Source organism: Oncorhynchus clarkii, chromosome 28, assembly GCF_045791955.1.
Source record: "Oncorhynchus clarkii lewisi isolate Uvic-CL-2024 chromosome 28, UVic_Ocla_1.0, whole genome shotgun sequence".
In the NCBI taxonomy this organism is placed as follows: Eukaryota; Metazoa; Chordata; class Actinopteri; order Salmoniformes; family Salmonidae; genus Oncorhynchus; species Oncorhynchus clarkii.
This window is the reverse complement of record NC_092174.1, coordinates 4,279,324-4,298,780: the sequence shown is the minus strand read 5'-3', so window position 1 is coordinate 4,298,780 and position 19,457 is coordinate 4,279,324. Positions and strand designations below refer to the sequence as shown.

The 19,457-nt window shown below is 43.5% G+C and overlaps 1 protein-coding gene across 1 annotated transcript; it reads right to left on the bottom strand.

The window, feature by feature from the left end:
* Positions 1–1,403: 1,403 nt before the first annotated feature.
* On the bottom strand, positions 1,404–18,760 carry LOC139386580 (S-antigen; retina and pineal gland (arrestin) a). Its single transcript, XM_071132241.1, has 16 exons — positions 18,661–18,760; positions 18,178–18,258; positions 17,563–17,623; positions 16,968–17,012; positions 16,513–16,712; positions 16,170–16,229; positions 15,900–15,967; positions 15,091–15,226; positions 13,232–13,316; positions 12,737–12,809; positions 12,427–12,564; positions 3,431–3,508; positions 3,296–3,310; positions 3,105–3,157; positions 2,952–2,961; positions 1,404–1,866 (listed from the first exon to the last, which is right to left on the bottom strand). The coding sequence occupies exons 2-16, from the start codon at positions 18,223–18,225 to the stop codon at positions 1,758–1,760; spliced, it is 1,179 nt and encodes a 392-aa protein (XP_070988342.1). The 5' UTR covers positions 18,226–18,258; positions 18,661–18,760; the 3' UTR covers positions 1,404–1,757.
* Positions 18,761–19,457: the final 697 nt, after the last annotated feature.

The window sequence follows — 19,457 nt, the reverse complement described above, 5'->3', positions numbered from 1 at the left end:
ACCTGTTTGGTATAATAGCTAACTAGCTTTAGCCTTTAGCCTCTATGCTTTGTGGCTCCCTGTCTCCCTGTTGTCTGTCAGTAAAGCCACCGAGCATTGAAGTAAGACAGCTAGCTAGCTAACTAATATTACGAAAGCTAGCTAGCTAACTAATATTACGAAAGCTAGCTAGCTAACTAATATTACGAAAGCTAGCTAGCTAACTAATATTACGAAAGCTAGCTAGCTCGAAAGATGGTCAGGTAACGTCGGATAGTCATACAGCTTTTGCATTGAAAACAGCTAGCACACGTATCCTGTTGCAGACCTTCCTCTCTATGCCCACACCATTTTTTGTTCATTCATTTAATCTTGCGGACGGCATAAGAAAAATGAATTCATGCGGTCATAATTATTATCTGTCTTAGTTGTTTAAGTTCGGATATTGATCGACTGAATTGTGAAGTAACCTTACAATATATTTGACTTACACTATATTTGGGTGAATTGAGACTCGGTGAAAGCAGAAGGTTATTGAAACATGTTTTGATGGTATATGGACCATTTGGTGCAGGTGGTTTTTGGAACAGATGTATACTCCTCAATAGTATCTAAAGTGATTGGTGATGCATTCTGATACAGGTAGATACAGTATGTTGTTTTGTGATTTGTAGTACATAGATTTGACGGTTGTTGCTTGTGTTTTGTTCTGTATAGTGCTCATCCTCGCCTAAATCAAATGTAAACTCTTGGTCTTTGTCTGTTTTTGATTGGTTTGACCGTGCGTCCGTCTTTGTGTCGTTCATACTTATTTGTGTGTGACTTGTTGAAGCACAAGGGACAAATCTGCCCTCAACAACACCTGTAAGGCAGCCCTACACTCTTACAAAAAAAGTGTTTCAAAATGGTTATTTAGCTGTCCCCATAGGAGAACCCTTTTTGGTTCCAGGTCAAATCTTTTTGGGTTCTAGGTATAACCCTTTTGGGTTCCATGTAAAAACCCTCTGTAGAAAGAGTTCTAAATGGAACCCAAAAGGTTTATTCAAAGGGTTCCCCTTTGGGGACAGCCGAAGAACCCAATAGGGTTCTAGATAGCACCTTTTTTCTAAGAGTGTGCCTCCCAGGTAGATTTTAATCTAACCCCAGCTGTTACTGTTATAGGCTTGAGTAAAGCCTGCGTTGACAAAGTATCTTCCCTCTATGAAAGGATGCTATGAAAATGTAATACTATAGCTTTTGTGAGAACATCTCTAGCTTTTAATACCATAACGCAAGTACAAGACAGTTGGTCTTCACTGCAAGCACAAATATATGTCCAGTTATCTAGTGCACTACACTTTTATCTACTAGATAACGCTAATAATAGTCAATGTAACAGAGCATCTTTTAGATGACTCAAAATGGCCACCATTCACCTCACAACATGGCTGCCAAACTCTTTATTAAAGACAGGGATGGATGTTACATTACCCAGTGCTCACGGTGACCATAAGACAGTGAGTGAAATCCTGCCGATTACAAAGCTGAAAGAGTCTACTGATGGTGAGGCTGAAATACAGACCCCCTAAGCTGTGAATAAAATATAAATCATCCACCAGCAATGTTCTAAACTACCTCTAAGGGTGACTCAAACACCTAACCACAATTGTTTTGACTGCTATCGTTATACTTTTTACTCAATACTATCCCCGTTTTCCATTCTCGTTGTATGGAGTACTGGAGGCAACCACAAGGGGTGCTGTGACAGAGGCTGCCTGGCCAGCGACGAGGGGCCCTGCTCAGGAAGCGGCGTCTCCTGTAGACACGTTGCCTTCCTCTTCATCGTCAACCATCCCCTTCATGTAGGAGCGCTTGAACTCCTCAAACACCATCTCCTCTTCCAGCTCGCTGCTCCCAAGAAATGTGTGGATGGACAACCGGACAGATGTAAAGCCATAGAGGTGGCAAGACAAGAGGACAGTCAGATAAGCAAGAAGGTAGGTGTATGAAAAGACAGACAGGTGTATGAAAAGACAAACAGGTGTATGAAAAGACAGACAGGTGTATGAAAAGACAGACAGAGAGACACAGACACACAGACACACACGAGTCAGGTAGGCAGCCAGAAAGACAGACAAACAGTGATTGGAAATAAGCGGAAATACAGACAGAAAGAAATGAAAGACAGAAAGATAAGAGGAGGAAGACAGAGAGGCATGGTCAGAGAGAAACAAGAGAAAGACAGAAAGATAAGAGGATGAAGACACATGGTCAGAGAGAAACAAGAGAAAGACAGAAAGATAAGAGGATGAAGACACATGGTCAGAGAGAAACAAGAGAAAGACAGAAAGATAAGAGGATGAAGACACATGGTCAGAGTGAAACAAGAGAAAGACAGAAAGATACGAGGATGAAGGCACATGGTCAGAGAGAAACAAGAGAAAGACAGAAAGAAAAGAGGAGGAAGACAGAGAGGCACGGTGAGAGAGAAACAAGAGAAAGACAGAAAGATAAATGGAGGAAGGCACATGGTCAGAGAGAAACAAGAGAAAGACAGAAAGATAAGAGGATGAAGACACATGGTCAGAGAGAAACAAGAGAAAGACAGAAAGAAAAGAGGAGGAAGACAGAGAGGCACGGTGAGAGAGAAACAAGAGAAAGACAGAAAGATAAGAGGAGGAAGACACATGGTCAGAGAGAAACAAGAGAAAGACAGAAAGATAAGAGGAGGAATACACATGGTCAGAGAGAAACAAGAGAAAGACAGAAAGATAAGAGGAGGAATACACATGGTCAGAGAGAAACAAGAGAAAGACAGAAAGATAAGAGGATGAAGACACATGGTCAGAGAGAAACAAGAGAAAGACAGAGAGATAAAATGTGTCCAGGTGCATATTTAGAATATGACACCCTCCACGGATTAATTGTTGATCAATCATGTAAACACATATGACTTCTAAGCAAAACATGGAGTAAAGATAATCCAATTTTACCTTTCCCTCACTTCAGAAGGCAAAAAATAACAACACAAGTGATTAGATTTCATGGGTTAGCTACTTTTGGACTATGGAGTGAAGCCTTGAAAACTTCAGAAAAATGTAACTCATGTAACTCATGACCACATATTGAAATAAAAATATTTGTACCTAGGTCAGGTTTTGGGTGCATCAGTGTGAGTGGCAGCTCTACTCCCACCTCACTGAAGTAAAACAAATAGGATACAAATTAACCGCACATATAATATAATCAACCATAACAAACACTCACACAAACACACACAACAGCACACACACACACTCTTAGAAATGCAATGCTGAATAAGATAAAGCCATCATACCTAGATCCCAATATTCTACGAAAGCATAAAAGAGAAAAAACGTATTAAACATACAAAGTAAAGAACATAACCAATAACAAACCCAAGCATCAAACACAAACGCACACGCGCCGCACACGCACACAGTGGACTGACCCGCCAATGATGAGCTTAACCATGACTCTGTATGACACCAGGATTCCTAGAACCTCCTTCAGCACACCTTCTTTAACACTGTAGGGCACAATAGAGAGAGAGAGAGAGAGAGAGAGAGAGAGAGAGAGAGAGCGAGAGAGAGAGAGAGAGAGAGCGAGAGATGGAGAGAGAGAGAGCGAGAGAGAGAGAGAGAGAGAGAGAGAGAACGAGGTGAAAGAAATGGAAATGAAGAAAGAAGAAAGTGGAGACGTGTAATTAGGTCACCAGTATAAAAGGCTACTTGTATCAGCCCTATAGTGTTGCCTTTGTAGTATCCTATTAATGACACACTTTAATATGTTTCAATAAAGGATAACATTTGCGTTCAGGAAGCAACGCCATGAACGTGGCAGATAGAAATGACAAGAGTAGAGCTTACATGATTATTTGTTTAGAGATAAATCCCAGCAAACAGGGAACATTCCATAAGATTCCCATTAAGTTCTAGTTAGAGTTTAATCTAACATTGGGATGATAACATCCCATAAACATTCAAAGAATGTATATATATATATATATATATATATATACACACACAGTACTAGTGAAAAGTTTGGACACATTTGCCTGATGTTGCATGAATGTTCCCAGAGCACATTTTTCTGATCTTAAAAAGGTTCCCAGAATGTTTCATTCAAATCAAATCAAATTTTATTGTCACATACAGTGTAGCGAAATGCTTGTACTTCTAGTTCCGACCATGCAGTAATATCTAACAAGTAATCTAACCTAACAATTTCACAACAACTACCTTATGCACACAAGTGTAAAGGAATGAATAAGAATATGTACATAAAAATATATGAATGAGTGATGGCCGAAAGGCATAGGCAAGATGCAGTAGATGGTATAGAGTACAGTATATACATATGAGATGAGTAATGTAGGGTATGTAAACATTATATAAAGTGGCATTGTTTAAAGTGGCTAGTGATACATTTATTACATTACTTTTTCCATTATTAAAGTGGCTGGAGTTGAGTCAGTATGTTGGCAGCAGCCACTCAATGTTAGTGATGGCTGTTTAACAGTCTGATGGCCTTGAGATAGAAGCCGTTTTTCAGTCTCTCTGTCCCAGCTTTGATGCACCTGTACTGACCTCACCTTCTGGATGATAGCGGGATGAACAGGCAGTGGCTCGGGTGGTTGTTGTCCTTGATGATCTTTTTGGCCTTCCTGTGACATCGGGGGGTGTAGGTGTCCTGGAGGGCAGGTAGTTTTCCCCCGGTGATGCGCTGTGCAGACCTCACTACCCTTTGGAGAGCCTTACAGTTATGGGCGGAGCAGTGGCCGTACCAGGCGGTGATGCAGCCCGACAGGATGCTCTCGATTGTGCATCTGTAAAAGTTTGTGAGTGTTTTTGGTGACAAGCCAAATTTCTTCAGCCTCCTGAGGTTGAAGAGGTTCTGCTGCGCCTTCTTCACCACGCTGTCTGTGTGGGTGGACCATTTCAGTTTATCTGTGATGTGTACGCCGAGAAACTTAAAACTTTCCACCCTCTCCACTACTGTCCCGTCGATGTGGATAGAGGGCTGCTCCCTCTGCTGTTTCCTGAAGTCCACGATCAGCTCCTTTGTTTTGTTGACATTGAGTGTAAGGTTATTTTCCTGACACATTTTTCCTGTAAACTGTCTCGTCGTTGTTGGTAATCAAGCCTACCACTGTAGAGTCGTCTGCAAACTTGATGATTGAGTTGGAGGCGTGCATGGCCACGCAGTCGTGGGTGAACAGGGTGTACAGGAGAGGGCTGAGAATGCACCCTTGTGGGGCCCCAGTGAAGAGGATCAGCGGGGTGGAGATGTTGTTACCTACCCAGTGTGTGATTGCAATTGCGTCGTCTGTGGACCTAAGCAAATTGGAGTGGGTCAAGGGTGTCAGTATGGTCCTTGACAAGTCTCTCAAAGCACTTCATGATGACGGAAGTGAGTGCTACGGGGCGGTAGTCATTTACCTCAGTTACCTTAGCTTTCTTGGGAACAGGAACAATGGTGGCCCTCTTGAAGCATGTGGGAACAGCAGACTGGGATAAGGATTGATTGAATATGTCCGCAACCACACCAGCCAGCTGGTCTGCGCATGCTCTGAGGACGCGGCTGGGGATGCCGTCTGGGCCTGCAGCCTTGCGAGGGTTAACATGTTTAAATGTTTTACTCATGTTGGGTGCAGTGAAGGAGAGCCCGCGGGTTTTGGTAGCCGTGTCAGTGGCACTGTATTGTCCTCAAAGCGAGCAAAGAAGTTGTTTAGTCTGTCTGGGAGCAAGACATCGTGGTGCAAGACATCGTGGTCCGCGACGGGGCTGGTTTTCCTTTTGTAGTCCGTGATGGACTGTAAACACTGCCATATACCTCTCGTGTTTGAGCCGTTGAATTGCGACTCTACTTTGTCTCTATACTGAAGCGTAGCTTTTTTGATTGCCTTGCGGAAGGAATAGCTACACTGTTTGTATTCGGTCATGTTTCCGGTCACCTGGCCCTGATTAAAAGCAGTGGTTCACACTTTCAGGTTTGCGCGAATGCTGCCATCAATCCACGGTTTCTGTTTGGGGAATGTTTTAATAGACGCTGTGGGTACACATCACCGATGCACTTGCTAATAAACTCGCTCACTGAATCAGCGTATTCATCAATGTTGTTGTTCGACACTATGTGGAACATCCCAGTCCATGTAATCGAAGCAATCTTGAAGTGTGGAATCTGATTGGTCGGACCAGTGTTGAACAGACCTGAGCGCGGGTGCTTCCTGTTTTAGTTTCTGTCTTTTGGCTGGGAGCAACATAATGAAGTCGTGTTCAGATTTTCCAAAAGGAGGGCAGGGGAGGGAAGTTAGAATAACATTGATCCAGGGTTTTGCCAACCTGGGTTGCGCAATCGATATGCTGATAGAATTTAGGGAGCCTTGTTTTCAGATTAGCCTTGTTAAAATCCCCAGCTACAATGAATGCAGCCTCAGGATATGTGGTTTCCAGTTTACATAGAGTCGAATGAAGTTCTTTTAGGGCTGTCGATGTGTCTGCTGAGGGGGAATATACACGACTGTGATTATGATCGAAGAGAATTCTCTTGGTAGATAATGTGGTCGGCATCTGATTGTGAGGAATTCTAAGTCAGGGGAGCAAAAGGATTTGAGTTCTTGTATGTTGTTCTGATCACACAACGTCTCGTTAATCATAAGGCATACACCCCCGCCCTTCTTCTTACCAGATTGATGCTTATTTCTGTCGGCGCAATGCGTGAAGAAGCCAGGTGGCTGTACCGACTCGAGTGAGCCATGTTTCCATGAAACAAAGAAAGTTACAGTCTCTGATGTCTTTCTGGAAGGCAACCCTTGCTCGGATTTTGTCTACCTTGTTGTCAAGAGACTGGACATTGGCGAGTAGGATGCTCGCAGAGCAGTGCGCAATGTGCCCGTCTACGGAGCTTGACCAGAAGACCGCTCCGTCTGCCCCTTCTATGGCGCCATTGTTTGGGTCGCCGGCTGGGATCCGATCCATTGTCCTGGGTGGTGGGCCAAACAGAGGATCAGCTTCGGGAAAGTCGTATTCCTGGTCGTAATGTTGGTGAGTTGACGTTGCTCTTATATCCAATAGTTCCTCCCGACTGTGTGTAATAAAACCTAAGATTTCCTGGGGTAACAATGTAAGAAATAACACAATACTGTATAGTTTCCTAGGAACAAGAAGCAATTTTCATTCAGGTGAGTTTTTGTGTTTTGGGAACATATATACAGTATATTTTGTGATGTCCCCATAATGTTCTCACCATCCTGTTCCCACAACCTAATGAAACATTCTGGGAATCTTTTACATAAACATAAAAAAACATTTAAAAAATGTCAGACAAATGTTTATAAAAACATTCTACTCTGAGAAGAAATATATGTAAAAGCAGCATGCAACAATTTCAAAGATTTTAATTTGTTACAGTTCATTTAAGAAAATCTGTGAAATGAAATAATTCATTAGGCCATAATCTATTGATTTCACATGACTGGGAATACAGATATGCATCTGTTGGTCACAAATACCTTAAAAAAGGTAAGTGTGTGGATCAGAAAACCAGTCAGTATCTGGTGTGACCACCATTTGCTTCATGTAGCGTGACACATCTCCTTCACATAAAGTTGATCAGGCTGTTGATTGGAATGTTGTCCCACTACTCTTTTTTATTTATTGAACCTTTATTTAACTAGACTAGTCAGTTAAGAGCTTATTTACAATGACGGCCTAGGAACAGTGGGTTAACTGTCTTGTTCAGGGTCAGAACGACAGCTTTTTACCTTGTCAACTCAGGAATTCGATCTAGCAACCTTTCGGTTATTGACCCAACGCACTAGGCTACCTGCCACCTCCTCTTCAACAGATGTGTGGAGTTGCTAGATATTGGCGGGAACTGGAACATGTGGTCGTACACGTCGATCTAGAGCATCCCAAACATGCTCAATGGGTGACATGTCTGGTGAGTATGCAGTCCATGGAAGAACTGGGACATTTTCTGCTTCCAGGAATTGTGTACAGATCTTTACAACATGTGGCCGTGTATTATCATGCTGAAACATGAGGTGATGGCAGTAGATTAATGGCACCACAACAGTCCTTTGGATCTCATCATGGTATCTCTGTGCATTCAAATGGCCATCAATAAAAGGTATTTCTGTTCATTGTCCGTAGCTTATGCCAGCCCATATCATAACCCCACTGCAACCATTGGGCACTCTGTTCACAACGATGACATCAGCAAACCGTTTGCCCACATGACGCTCTACACACTGTCTGCCTTCTACGGTTGAAACCGGGATTCATTCGTGAAGAGCACACTTCTCCAGCTTTCCAAAAGCCATCAAAGGTGAGTCGGTTACGACGCCGAACTGCAGTCAGGTCAATACCCTGTTGAGGATGACGAGCACACAGATGAGCTTCCCTGAGACTATTTCTGACAGTTTGTGCAGAAATTCTTAAGTTGTCACCTGTCTGGGTGGCTGGTCTCAGATGATCCCACAGGTGAAGAAGCAGAATGTGGAGGTCCTGGGCTGGCGTGGTTACTTGTGGTCTGTGCTTGTGAGGCAGATTGGATGTACTGCCAAATTCTCTAAAATTACTTTGGAAGCGGCTTATGGTAGAGAAATTATCTGGCAACAGCTTTGGTGGACATTCCTGCAGGAAGCATGACAATTCAAATCAAATCAAATTGCATTACTCACATGCACCGAATACTGCAGGTCTTACAGTGAAATGCTTACTTACAAGCCAACAATGCAGTTTAAAAAAAATACAGATAAGAATAAGATTTAAAAGTAACAAGTAAAGAGCAGCAGTGAACTAACAATAGCAATAATCGCCTGGTAAAGAGGTCCAGGAAGCTTGGCCCCAGTAATGTACGGGGCCATTCGCACTACCATCTGTATGTCACATCTGCTCCCACTACGCCCTCAGGTCTTCATCCGGTGTGGTCCTAACCTGCAGTTCTCCCCCTGTATACATTCTCTCTCTCACTCTCTCTCTCTCTCTCTATCTCTGGTTGTGATTGTGTGGTTGGAGACAGGTGTGCTGGAGTCAGAGCAGATCCCTACCAGCTGCAAATCGTTCCATAAATCTAGACCTCTACATGTACTCATTCCTGCCACCTCCACTCTGCCAGATCGTAATCTCTGCTCACTCTGCTCATTCTAGCCTGTTGTCTATTCTCAAGATTCTGATGCTCTGCTGCGCTCGTTTTCCTGCCTTACACAATTTTTGTCTTCTCCTTGCAGTTCCCGCTCTGTCTCTGGCTCCTGTCTCTGTTCCACATCTCACCACCAACCACCTTGCTCTGGATATCACTCACCACCATTACCTTGGATTCCCCTCAGGACCTGTTCCCCTGTTCTACTCAGCCAACTCCAACCTCACTCTACACTCCTGTTTTTTTGCAACTCATCTGAGCTACCCCGGTTCTGCACTCCCCATTTCTCTGTGTTCAATAAAAAAATTTGTGCATTCATTCTGGCTTCCTCTTCTGACTCCGCTCTTGGGTTCCCCCCCTTCGCTCATCGTAACATTGTAGCGCCTTGCGGTCGGAGGCTGAGCAGTTGCCATTCTAGGCAGTGATGCAACCATGCTCTTGGTGGTGCAGCTGTAGAACCTTTTGAGGATCTGAGGACCCATGCCAAATCTTTTCAGTCTCCTGAGAGGGAATGGGTTTTGTCGTGCCCTCATCACGACTGTCTTGATGTGTTTGGATCATGTTAGTTTGTTGGTGATGTGGACACCAAGGAACTTGAAGCTCTCAACCTGCTCCACTGCAGCCCCGTCGATGAGGATGGGAACGTGCTCGGTCATCTTTTTCCTGTAGTCTACAATCATCTCATTTGTCTTGATCACGTTGAGGGAGAGGTTGTTATTCTGGCACCACACGACCAAGTCTCTGACCTCCCTATAGGCTGTCTCGTTGTTGTTGGTGATCAGACCTACCACTGTTGTGTCATCGGCAAATGTAATGATGGTGTTGGAGTCGTGCCTGGCCATGCAATCATGAGTGAACAGGGAGTACAGGAGAGGACTGAGCACGGCCCATCAGGAAGTCCAGGAACCAGTTGCAGAGGGAGGTGTTTAGTCCCAGGGACCTTAGCTTATTGATGAGCTTTGAGGGCACTATGGTGTTGGACGCTGAGCTTTAGTCAATGAATAGAATTCTCACATAGGTGTTCCTTTTGTCCAGGTGGGAAAGGGCAGTGTGGAGTGCAATGGAAATGGCATCATCTGTGGATCTGTTGGGGTGGTATGCAAATTGGAGTGGGTCTTGGGTTTCTGGGATGATGGTGTAGATGTGAGCCATGATCAGCCTTTCAAGGCACTTCATGGCTACAGACGTGAGTGCTAATGGGTCGGTAGTCATTTAAGCAGGTTACCTTAGTGTTCTTGGGAACAGGGAATGTGGTGATCTGATTAAAAGATGTTGGTATTACAGACTCGGACAGAGAGAGGTTGAAAATGTCAGTGAAGACACTTGCCAGTTGGTCAGCGCATGCTCACATCCTTGTAATCCGTCTGGCCCTACGGCCTTGTAAATGTTGACCTGTTTAAAGGTCTGACTCACATCAGCTGCGGAGAGCGTGATCACACAGTCTTCAGGAACAGCTGGTGCTCTCATGCATGTTTCAATATTATTTGCCTCGAGGCGAGCATAGAAGTTTAGCTCGTCTGGTAGGCTCGTGTCACTGGGCAGCTCTCGGCTGTGCTTCCCTTTGTAGTCTGTAATGGTTTGCAAGCCCCTCCACATCCGACGAGCGTCAGAGCCAGTGTGGTACGATTAGGATCTTAGCCCTGTTGCCTGTTTGATGATTCGTCGGAGGGCATAGCGGGACTTCTTATAAGCTTCAAAGCAGCAGCTCTAGCCTTTAGCTTAGTGCAGATGCTGCCTGTAATCCATGGCTTCTGGTTGGGGTATGTACGTACAGTCACTGTGGGGACGACGTCATCAATGCACTTATTGATGAAGCCAATGACTGATGTGGTGTACTCCTCAATGCCATCGGAGGAATCCCAGAACATATTCCAGTCTGTGCTAGCAAAACAGTAATGTAACTTAGCATCTGCTTCATCTGACCACTTTTTTATTGATCTAGTCACTGGTGCTTCCTGCTTTAATTTTTGCTTGTAAGCAGGAATCAGGAGGATAGATTTATGGTCAGATTTTCGAGGGAGAGCTTTGTATGCGTCTCTGTGTGTGGAGGATAGGTGGTCCAGAGTTATTTTTCCTCCGGTTGCACATTTAACATGCTGATAGAAATTTGGAAAAACGGATTTAAGTTTCCCTGCATTAAAGTTCTCGGCTACTAGGAGCGCCGCCTCTGGGTGAGTGTTTTCTTGTTTGCTTATGTCGGAATACAGGTCATTCAATGCTGTTTTAGTGCCAGCCTCTGACTTTGGTGGTATGTAAACGGCTACAAAGAATACAGATGAAAACTCTCTCGGTAGGTAATGTGGTCTACAGCTTATCATGAGATACTCTACCTCAGGCAAGCAATAGCTCGAGACTTCCTTAAATATCGTGCACAAGCTGTTTACAAAAATACATAGACCCGCCGCCCCTTGTCTTACCAGACACCACTGTTCTATCCTGCCAGTACAGCGTATAACCAGCCAGCTGTACGTTGATTTTGTCGTCGTTCAGCCCCGACTCCGTGAAGCATAAGATGTTAGTTTTTAAATGTCCCGTTGGTAGTTTAATCTTGCCAGTAACTCGTCTATTTTATTGTCCAAAGATTGCACATTTGCTAGCAGAATGGAGGGAAGTGGGGGTTTATTCAATCGGGAAGTGTTCGATTACACCCTCCCTCAAAACTTGAGATTCTGTAGCATTGTATTGTGTGCCAAAACTGCACATTTTAGAGTAGCCTTTTATTGTCCACAAGCTGCACTTGTGTAATGATCATGCTGTTTAATCAGCTTCTTGATAATACCACACCTGTCAAGTGGATGGTTTATCTTGGCAAAGGAGAAATACCCACTAAAAAGGAATGTAAACAAATTTGTCAAAAACTTTAGAGAAATAAGCTTTTTGTGCATATCATACATTTCTGGGATCTTTTATTTCAGCTCATGAAATATGGGACCGACACTTTATATGTTGCAATTATATTTTCGTTCAGTGTATAATCATCAGCACAGCTGGACATTTTTGGTGTTTTGAGAACACACGACCTAACGAGTGTTCTGGGAACTTTCACATAACCAATTTTGGTTGCTGGGATGTCTGTTCTACACAATATATTTGAATGTTCCATAGTCGTGTTCAGTAGGCACAAACTAATGAAAATGTTGCGAAAAGGTAAAGGGGAGGTACTATTTGAACTTGTCCAGTAAGAAGCGTTTCTCATTTTCCAAATGTTTTGCTATGGAGTGTCCTAATGAACACGACCCAGATTGACCTCCAGCATCACCACTTGCTTTACTAGCTGGCGATGACTGACGGGATACTCACATGCTAGACGATGCCAGATTAGTGTCTTCATGCTTCAACTTGCCATCAAGAGCTATGCCCCGCCTCTCCCGGTTGCAGACCAATAGGGGAGTGAGGGAGTACACTTTCTTCAGGCTTGCACCAGCAGCAACAGCATCCCTGGACCAATGGGAGAGTCCTAGTTAGACATTTTGGGGTGCTATCCAGGTTGTATGTATTGCAGTCACACTGCATAGCTGATTCTAATTATTGAAATATAATTTCCATTGTGGTTTAGTGCATTTTAAACATGTATTTTAAACATGTATTCATTCAAAGGCTGGATGCTTACCCAGATTCCTCTAAGGCCACTGCCCTCACGTAGCTGTCATTGGAATACAACACCACAGTGGCCACCTGGTCCACTGAGAAATAAAATATAGAGAAAGAACGAGTATGACATCTCCAGTCACATTTCAAAACATTTTTACATTTACATTTTATCAGACATTCTTATCCAGACTTACAGTACTGAGTGCTTACATTTTCAAAGTTTTTCATACTGGTACCGCGTGGGGAATCAAACACATAACCCTAGCGCTGCAAGTGCCATGCTCTACCAACTGAGCCGCACAGGACACATAAAGTATTTTATAATGCCTAAATAGATACTTCACAAATCATTTAGCAATATAATAAGGGAGATATGATGTGTTCTTACATCTGGTGCTTTGCAAATTGCGGGGTACTGCTTTTTACAGTTTTGATATAATATTGAGTAGATATCTTGTTCGTTCTCATATGTGTCAGTTTGGAAAGTTTGCCACACGTGTTGGTCTTTCCTTACCAGAGACAATGATGTTCTTCACATCCTTGTTGGAGCTGTTTGTGACGTTGACACACACATTAATGGGCTCTCCATGGTAGTAGATCTGCAAGGGAAGGAAATAATGTCAGAGAGGAGGGCTCCTTGTGGCGGCCATTTTTTTTGTGGCCATATGACCATATGGAACGCTCTGAAAAAATCCCATTGTCGAAGGTCTATAAATAACATTTATACCAGCAATGTTTGAAATGTTGGACCCCATTGAACAAGCCCCAGCACATGCAAAAGCTGGGATCGTGTGTATCAAGCTTCTCAGAGTAAGAGTGCTGATCTAGGATCAGTTTTTCATTTTAGATCACAGTGAATAAGATAACATGACAGGGGGGACCTGATCCTATATAAGAAATCCTACTCTCAATACATACGACTGCTGGTCCCACTTTCAACAAACACTGTATATAGTGCATTCGAAAAGTATTCAGACCACTTTACTTTTTCAACATTTTGTTATGTTACCGCCTTATTCTAAAATGTATTAAATCGTTTTTTTCACTTATCAGTCCACACACAATAGACCATAATGACAAAGCAAAAACAATTTTTTAGAAATTTGTGTATATGTTTTACAAATAAAAACATGCAATATCACATTTACATAAGTATTCAGACCCTTTACTCAGTACTTTGTTGAAGCACCTTTGGCAGCGATTACAGTCTTGAGTGTTCTTGAGTTTGAAGCTACAAGCTTGGAACACCTGATTTGGGGAGTTTCTCCCATTCTTCTCTGCAGATCCTCTCAAGCTCTGTCAGGTTGGATGGGGAGCATTGCCTCACAGCTATTTTCAGCTCTCTCCAGAGATCGGGTTCGGGTTCAAGTCCAGGCTCTAGCTGGGTCACTCAAGGACATTCAGAGACTTGTCCCAAACCCCCTCCTGCGTTGTCTTTGCTGTGTGCTTAGGGTCATTGTCACTGAGCGCTCTGGAGTCAGTTTTCATCAAGGATCTCTCTGTACTTTGCGCTGCTCATCATTCCCTCGATCCTGACTAGTCTCCCAGTCCCTGCTGCTGAAAAACATCCCCACAGCATGATGCTGCCACCACCATGCTTCACCGTAGGGATGGCGGCAGGTGTCTTCCAGGTGCAATGCTTGGCATTCAGACAAAATAGTTCAATCTTGGTTTTATCAGACCAGAGAATCTTGTTTCTCATTGTCTGAGAGTCCTTTGGTGTCTTTTGGCAAACTCCAAGTGGGGTGTCATGTGCCTTTTACTGAGGAGTTGCTTATGTCCGGCCACTCTACCATAAAGGCCTGATTGGCGAAGTGCTGCAGAGATGGTTGTCCTTCTGGAAGTTTCTCCCATCTCCACAGAAGAAATCTGGAGCTCTGTTAGAGTGACCATCGGGTTCTTGGTCACCTCCCTGACCAACACCCTTCTCCCCAATTTGCTCAGTTTGGCAAGGGCGGCCAGCTCTAGGAAGAGACTTGGTGGTTCCAAACTTCTTCCATTTAAGAATAATGAATGCCACTTTGTTCTTGGGGACCTTCAATGCTGCATAAATGTTTTGGTACCCTTTCCCAGATCTGTCCCTCAACACAATCCTGTCTCAGAGCTGTACGGACAATTCCTTCGACCTCATGGCTTGGTTTTTGTTCTGACATGTGCTGTTAACTGTGGGACCTTATATAGATAGGTGTGTGCGGAAAAACAATTGAATCCATTTTAGAACAAGGCTGTAATGTAAGAAAATGTGTACAAAAAAAGGGAAGGGGTCTGAATACTTTCCGAATGCACTGTAGATGCTTCACTAATCTTTTATGAGCACATGCATCAAATCTAAGGCCAGTGATGTGTTGTTAACTCTAATGGTATCCTACCCACCTCCTTGTCAAGACTCGCCTCCAGGTGCAGGGGCTTGTCGGACATGACAAACTCACGGGTGGTCTTCACAGAGGGGGCCGTCCCGCTATTCTCCGGGGCATACTGCAGCTTCCGGATCATCAGATGCACGGTACTCCTATAGAGGAAGGGAGATGGGGAGAGAAAGGGAGGGAATGGATGAGATAGAACCATTGTTATGGAATATGTTAGGTAGTTTAGACAGCACGCTACAGCTCACTACCAATTCCACACTCCATTCCCCAAGGGAACCGTGTCCAGGTGCTGAGCCTGGTTGATAAGGAGACAGGTGCTGCCAATTATGTGATTGTCACTGACCCAGCTGGAAGGGCTGTGAAGCTGTTTGTTTAGTTTGGTGTCCATGAGGCCTTTTGTTTCTTTTTGAGTCTTTAGTTTGGTCATGCCTTTTGTATTTTTCCTTTTCTACATATTTCTGTTTTGTCACCAACAGAACAAATAATAATCAGTTTGGACTGGCCGACCAAGAGATCAAGAAGGAGCTGGCTCCCTGGGCACATGTGCATCCAACATGGTCCTCAAATGCTGATTTCTCACAAAAATGCACACATTCATTCAAGTTACAGACCATGTAACTAGGCCTAGGACCCCTAAACGAAGCAAGTGCAACAACATTGGTAGGCTAGTTATTGGTTTCGTGACACCATCCATCAACGTTTGTTGTGATATAGAGCCACAACCGGCTATTTCTGTTAAAGCCGCTCTCCAGGGCCGATGGTGGAGACTTGGGGTTAGGAATGGGGGTTATTTGGGACAGAGAAAACTCCACTGACCGTTTGCAGACTTTGGCCTCCTGGCTCTCCGCACTGAAGGCTTTGACCTCAAACTCCACGACACATTGCTACCAAGACAACAACAGAGCATGCTCACAATCAGAGATAGATTTTTCTTACTTTTTAGATTATATCAACTGTATACGTCAATCGTCACAATATACTCAGAATAGAAAATACAGTGTATGCATTTCAAATATAACAAACAAATATCACATAATAAAATTATGCAATGTAAGCGACAACCAGGTCAAGGTTCACAATCCTTACCTTCCCAGAATCATTAGGGCCAGGCTGCAAACCCACTGAACAAGGCAGGTTATCAGGGAACTGAAACACACAGACACACACACAAATGTAATTAAGATGAACGAGAGGCGTGTGTGTGTGTGTGTGTGTGTGTGTGTGTGTGTGTGTGTGTGTGTGTGTGTGTGTGTGTGTGTGTGTGTGTGTGTGTGTGTGTGTGTGTGTGTGTGTGTGTGTGTGTTTGCGCATAATGAGGCGAGTAGGCCTATGTGAGTTTTGTGTTTTCCTTGACATGTATATGTGTTTTTAATTTGCAATGTGCGTGTACAATAAAATGTTGGTATCTCTTGAGGTCCTTGGCCCTCACCTCGAAAAAGAAAGGGAAGGCATTGTCTCCCAGTTTGCGCAGCAGTTTGCCCTGCATCTTGGTGTGTGTGGACTGCTCCCTGTCCTGTATGGGCGGATACACCTGACGGATGGCTATGTAGATCTCCCTACGGAAGGCAATTCCCATCACGTCCATATCTTCACGACCGTACCGGAACGTGCAGGACAGCTGGACGAACGCTAGGGGGCGTCAAAAATATATGATTACATCAAGTACTGCTATTTTCAATAGCTTCTCAATAAAAGTTGAAGTAAAAGCAATTTATTTTAAAAGTTGTTTTAAAAAAAAGTTGTATTAATTTTAATTCAGATCACTTTCTGAATTGACTGCCTTCAATTAAAATGGAGCCCAATTACCCTGTTCCACACACACAAGCACATACACTTGCCCATGTGCACATGCACACACACGCACACGTTTGGTGAGATGCAGACCTTTTTTTCCTTTGAGGACCTCAGGGTCAACCAGTATGACACCATCTATTGTGAGTGAAGAACAGCATAGGTTAGAATTTACAGCATTAGACAAGACAGCGGCCAGGATTCAAACCAATGCAGGTTAGCAACTTCTAAAGGCCGTTTCTCAGAGGTTTGTGGAGATCACATGTTGGTTGTTTAGGTAGTTTATCTGCGTTTGATTGATTCCTGGCCAAAGGCTCTGAAGAACTAATTACATTGATGTAAGTGTTTATTGCTGAGGCTCTTGTCTAAAGCAATACTGTGAATCCAGTAAGCCATTTGAATGAGGGGTTTCAATTAAAGGGACATTACAATATCTAAGTTTGTCAGATGTTTTCTGACCTCAAAAGTGGCCTTTGAGAAAATTCAACATCCTAAGTCATCTGTTATGTAGAGTCAACTAGATCTGGCAGCATTTTATAAATTGTGTGTTAGATTGTTTGATTTGCAATGCCCTTAGTGTGTTATGTGTTTGCTGTGTAATGATTGGTTCGTTTTTGACTTGTTGAGTTGCTGATTGGTTTACGGCCGGATTGTTTTAATTGACGAAGAGAGTATGAGCTGAGCTTACCCACTGGCTCGACAGAGTCCACACGATCTACAAAGTCCCTCTTCGCCATGTATACTCCAACCTGATCAAGTACAAAACATAAAATCATACCTGAGGCCTTCACTTGGAATTATGTCAACACATTAGCGCATGCATGCACACAACACATAAACACTCAAGCACATGTAAACACTTTCACAGCATTCTAAACCCACTTGCAAGCATTTTTTCCTTGGGGAAAATGTGTTGCGTATCCTTTAACACACACACATCTCAGAGGAGTAATACATTAATCTAATCTCAATGTAATCTGTCATACGCATGGCTTCATCCGTGTCACCTGTTAACGCCATCACTTTGCTAACGACAACACAGTCATGAAATATCTAAGTGAACAGTCTCTTTCCACAGCCACTTGACAAGCAACTATGGAAAGTGACTACTGAGGGATATGTAAGTGCTAAGTGAGCAGAACTATTGTTATGTTTGCTCGTCGAATACAAGTCAATGTGTGAAATATCAAGAATAATCATATTTTGTTATTATTGCATTATGCCACTCTAACAATAATGCTTAGCACACAGACACACATGCGCACGCATACCTGCCAACACACGCACATACACACACACTCACCGACTTGTCCTTGGCCATCTTCTTGAAGATTACGTTCTTGGGACTCATGGTGGCAAACTGGAAAATCTATGAGTATGAGATCTATGGGTTTACGGAGAGAGAGAGAGAGAGAGAAGAGAGGGAGATAAATAATTGATTAGACAAATCCCCAATGCTTTCTTTACTAATGCCATTATTAATTTGAACAACCACCTGGTATTTACAGTTATGTAAAGAATATCCTAATAAACACAACACTGTGTGTATTTTGAACATGGTATCTCACAATGACATACAAACCCCTCCTGACACACAAACCCCAAATCAACATTAAATTGACATATGACATCTCAGCCCTGCCAAGCATCCAATACGATTGTTTCCCATCGTTCCCCTCACTGCCTAACTGCTATCCATCATTGTAACAAACTGTTTAATTTACAGTAGCCCAGTGTGACTGCATACACACTTAAAATGCACACACACACACACACACAAACAGACCTGTGTTGCTAGAGCAGGAGACAATCGGAGGAGAACAGTGGTGAAGGGACTTTTATTTGTAACCTGTGTCCGTCAATGTATTCCCTGACCAATCAGGTGAATCTCTCTGCCTCACAATGACACTTAGACAGACAGACAGGCAGACACACACACAGATATGTTCACGCACACACGTATGTGCACACACACACACACAGACTTCCTGGGCCCACTGTACCTAGTTGAGCGGATTGGGATTGGTTCCCCTTTGCTCAGCACAGGGTGGGATTAGAGAGAGAGAGACACACACACACACACCACACACACACACACACACACACACAGATGGTGTGAGAGGTCCCTCTGACACGAGGACACACACTCTCCAGTATTAGCCAGGAGTCACGCGCTACTCCTCTTCCTCACGTTATACAGATAAAAAGCCTCACACCCTCCCCTTATCCCACTGATGTACAACCCAGCATGCCTGATTCTACTAATCATCTCATCGTAGTCTTCAATCAAAGCTTTGGTTAGTAGAAACAGTCGTGTTGTTACTCAGCAAAATGCTTATGTGGGTGAGGGTTGTTGTTGCTTTTTAAAGGATGCAGATACATAAAATGGTATCCAAGAGTTAATCTGACTCTTGGGAAGTAGATAAAGGGCCTCGTTTCCAAAATCCCAAACTATCCCTGTAAAAAATGGGTCAGTCCCATTTTTTTATTGAACGGTGGAGAGAAGAGGAAAGGTAGGAGAAGTTTGCGATTCAAACCCCTGCCAACTCTGGTTTAGGTACACCAGGTCAGCGGCATTAACCT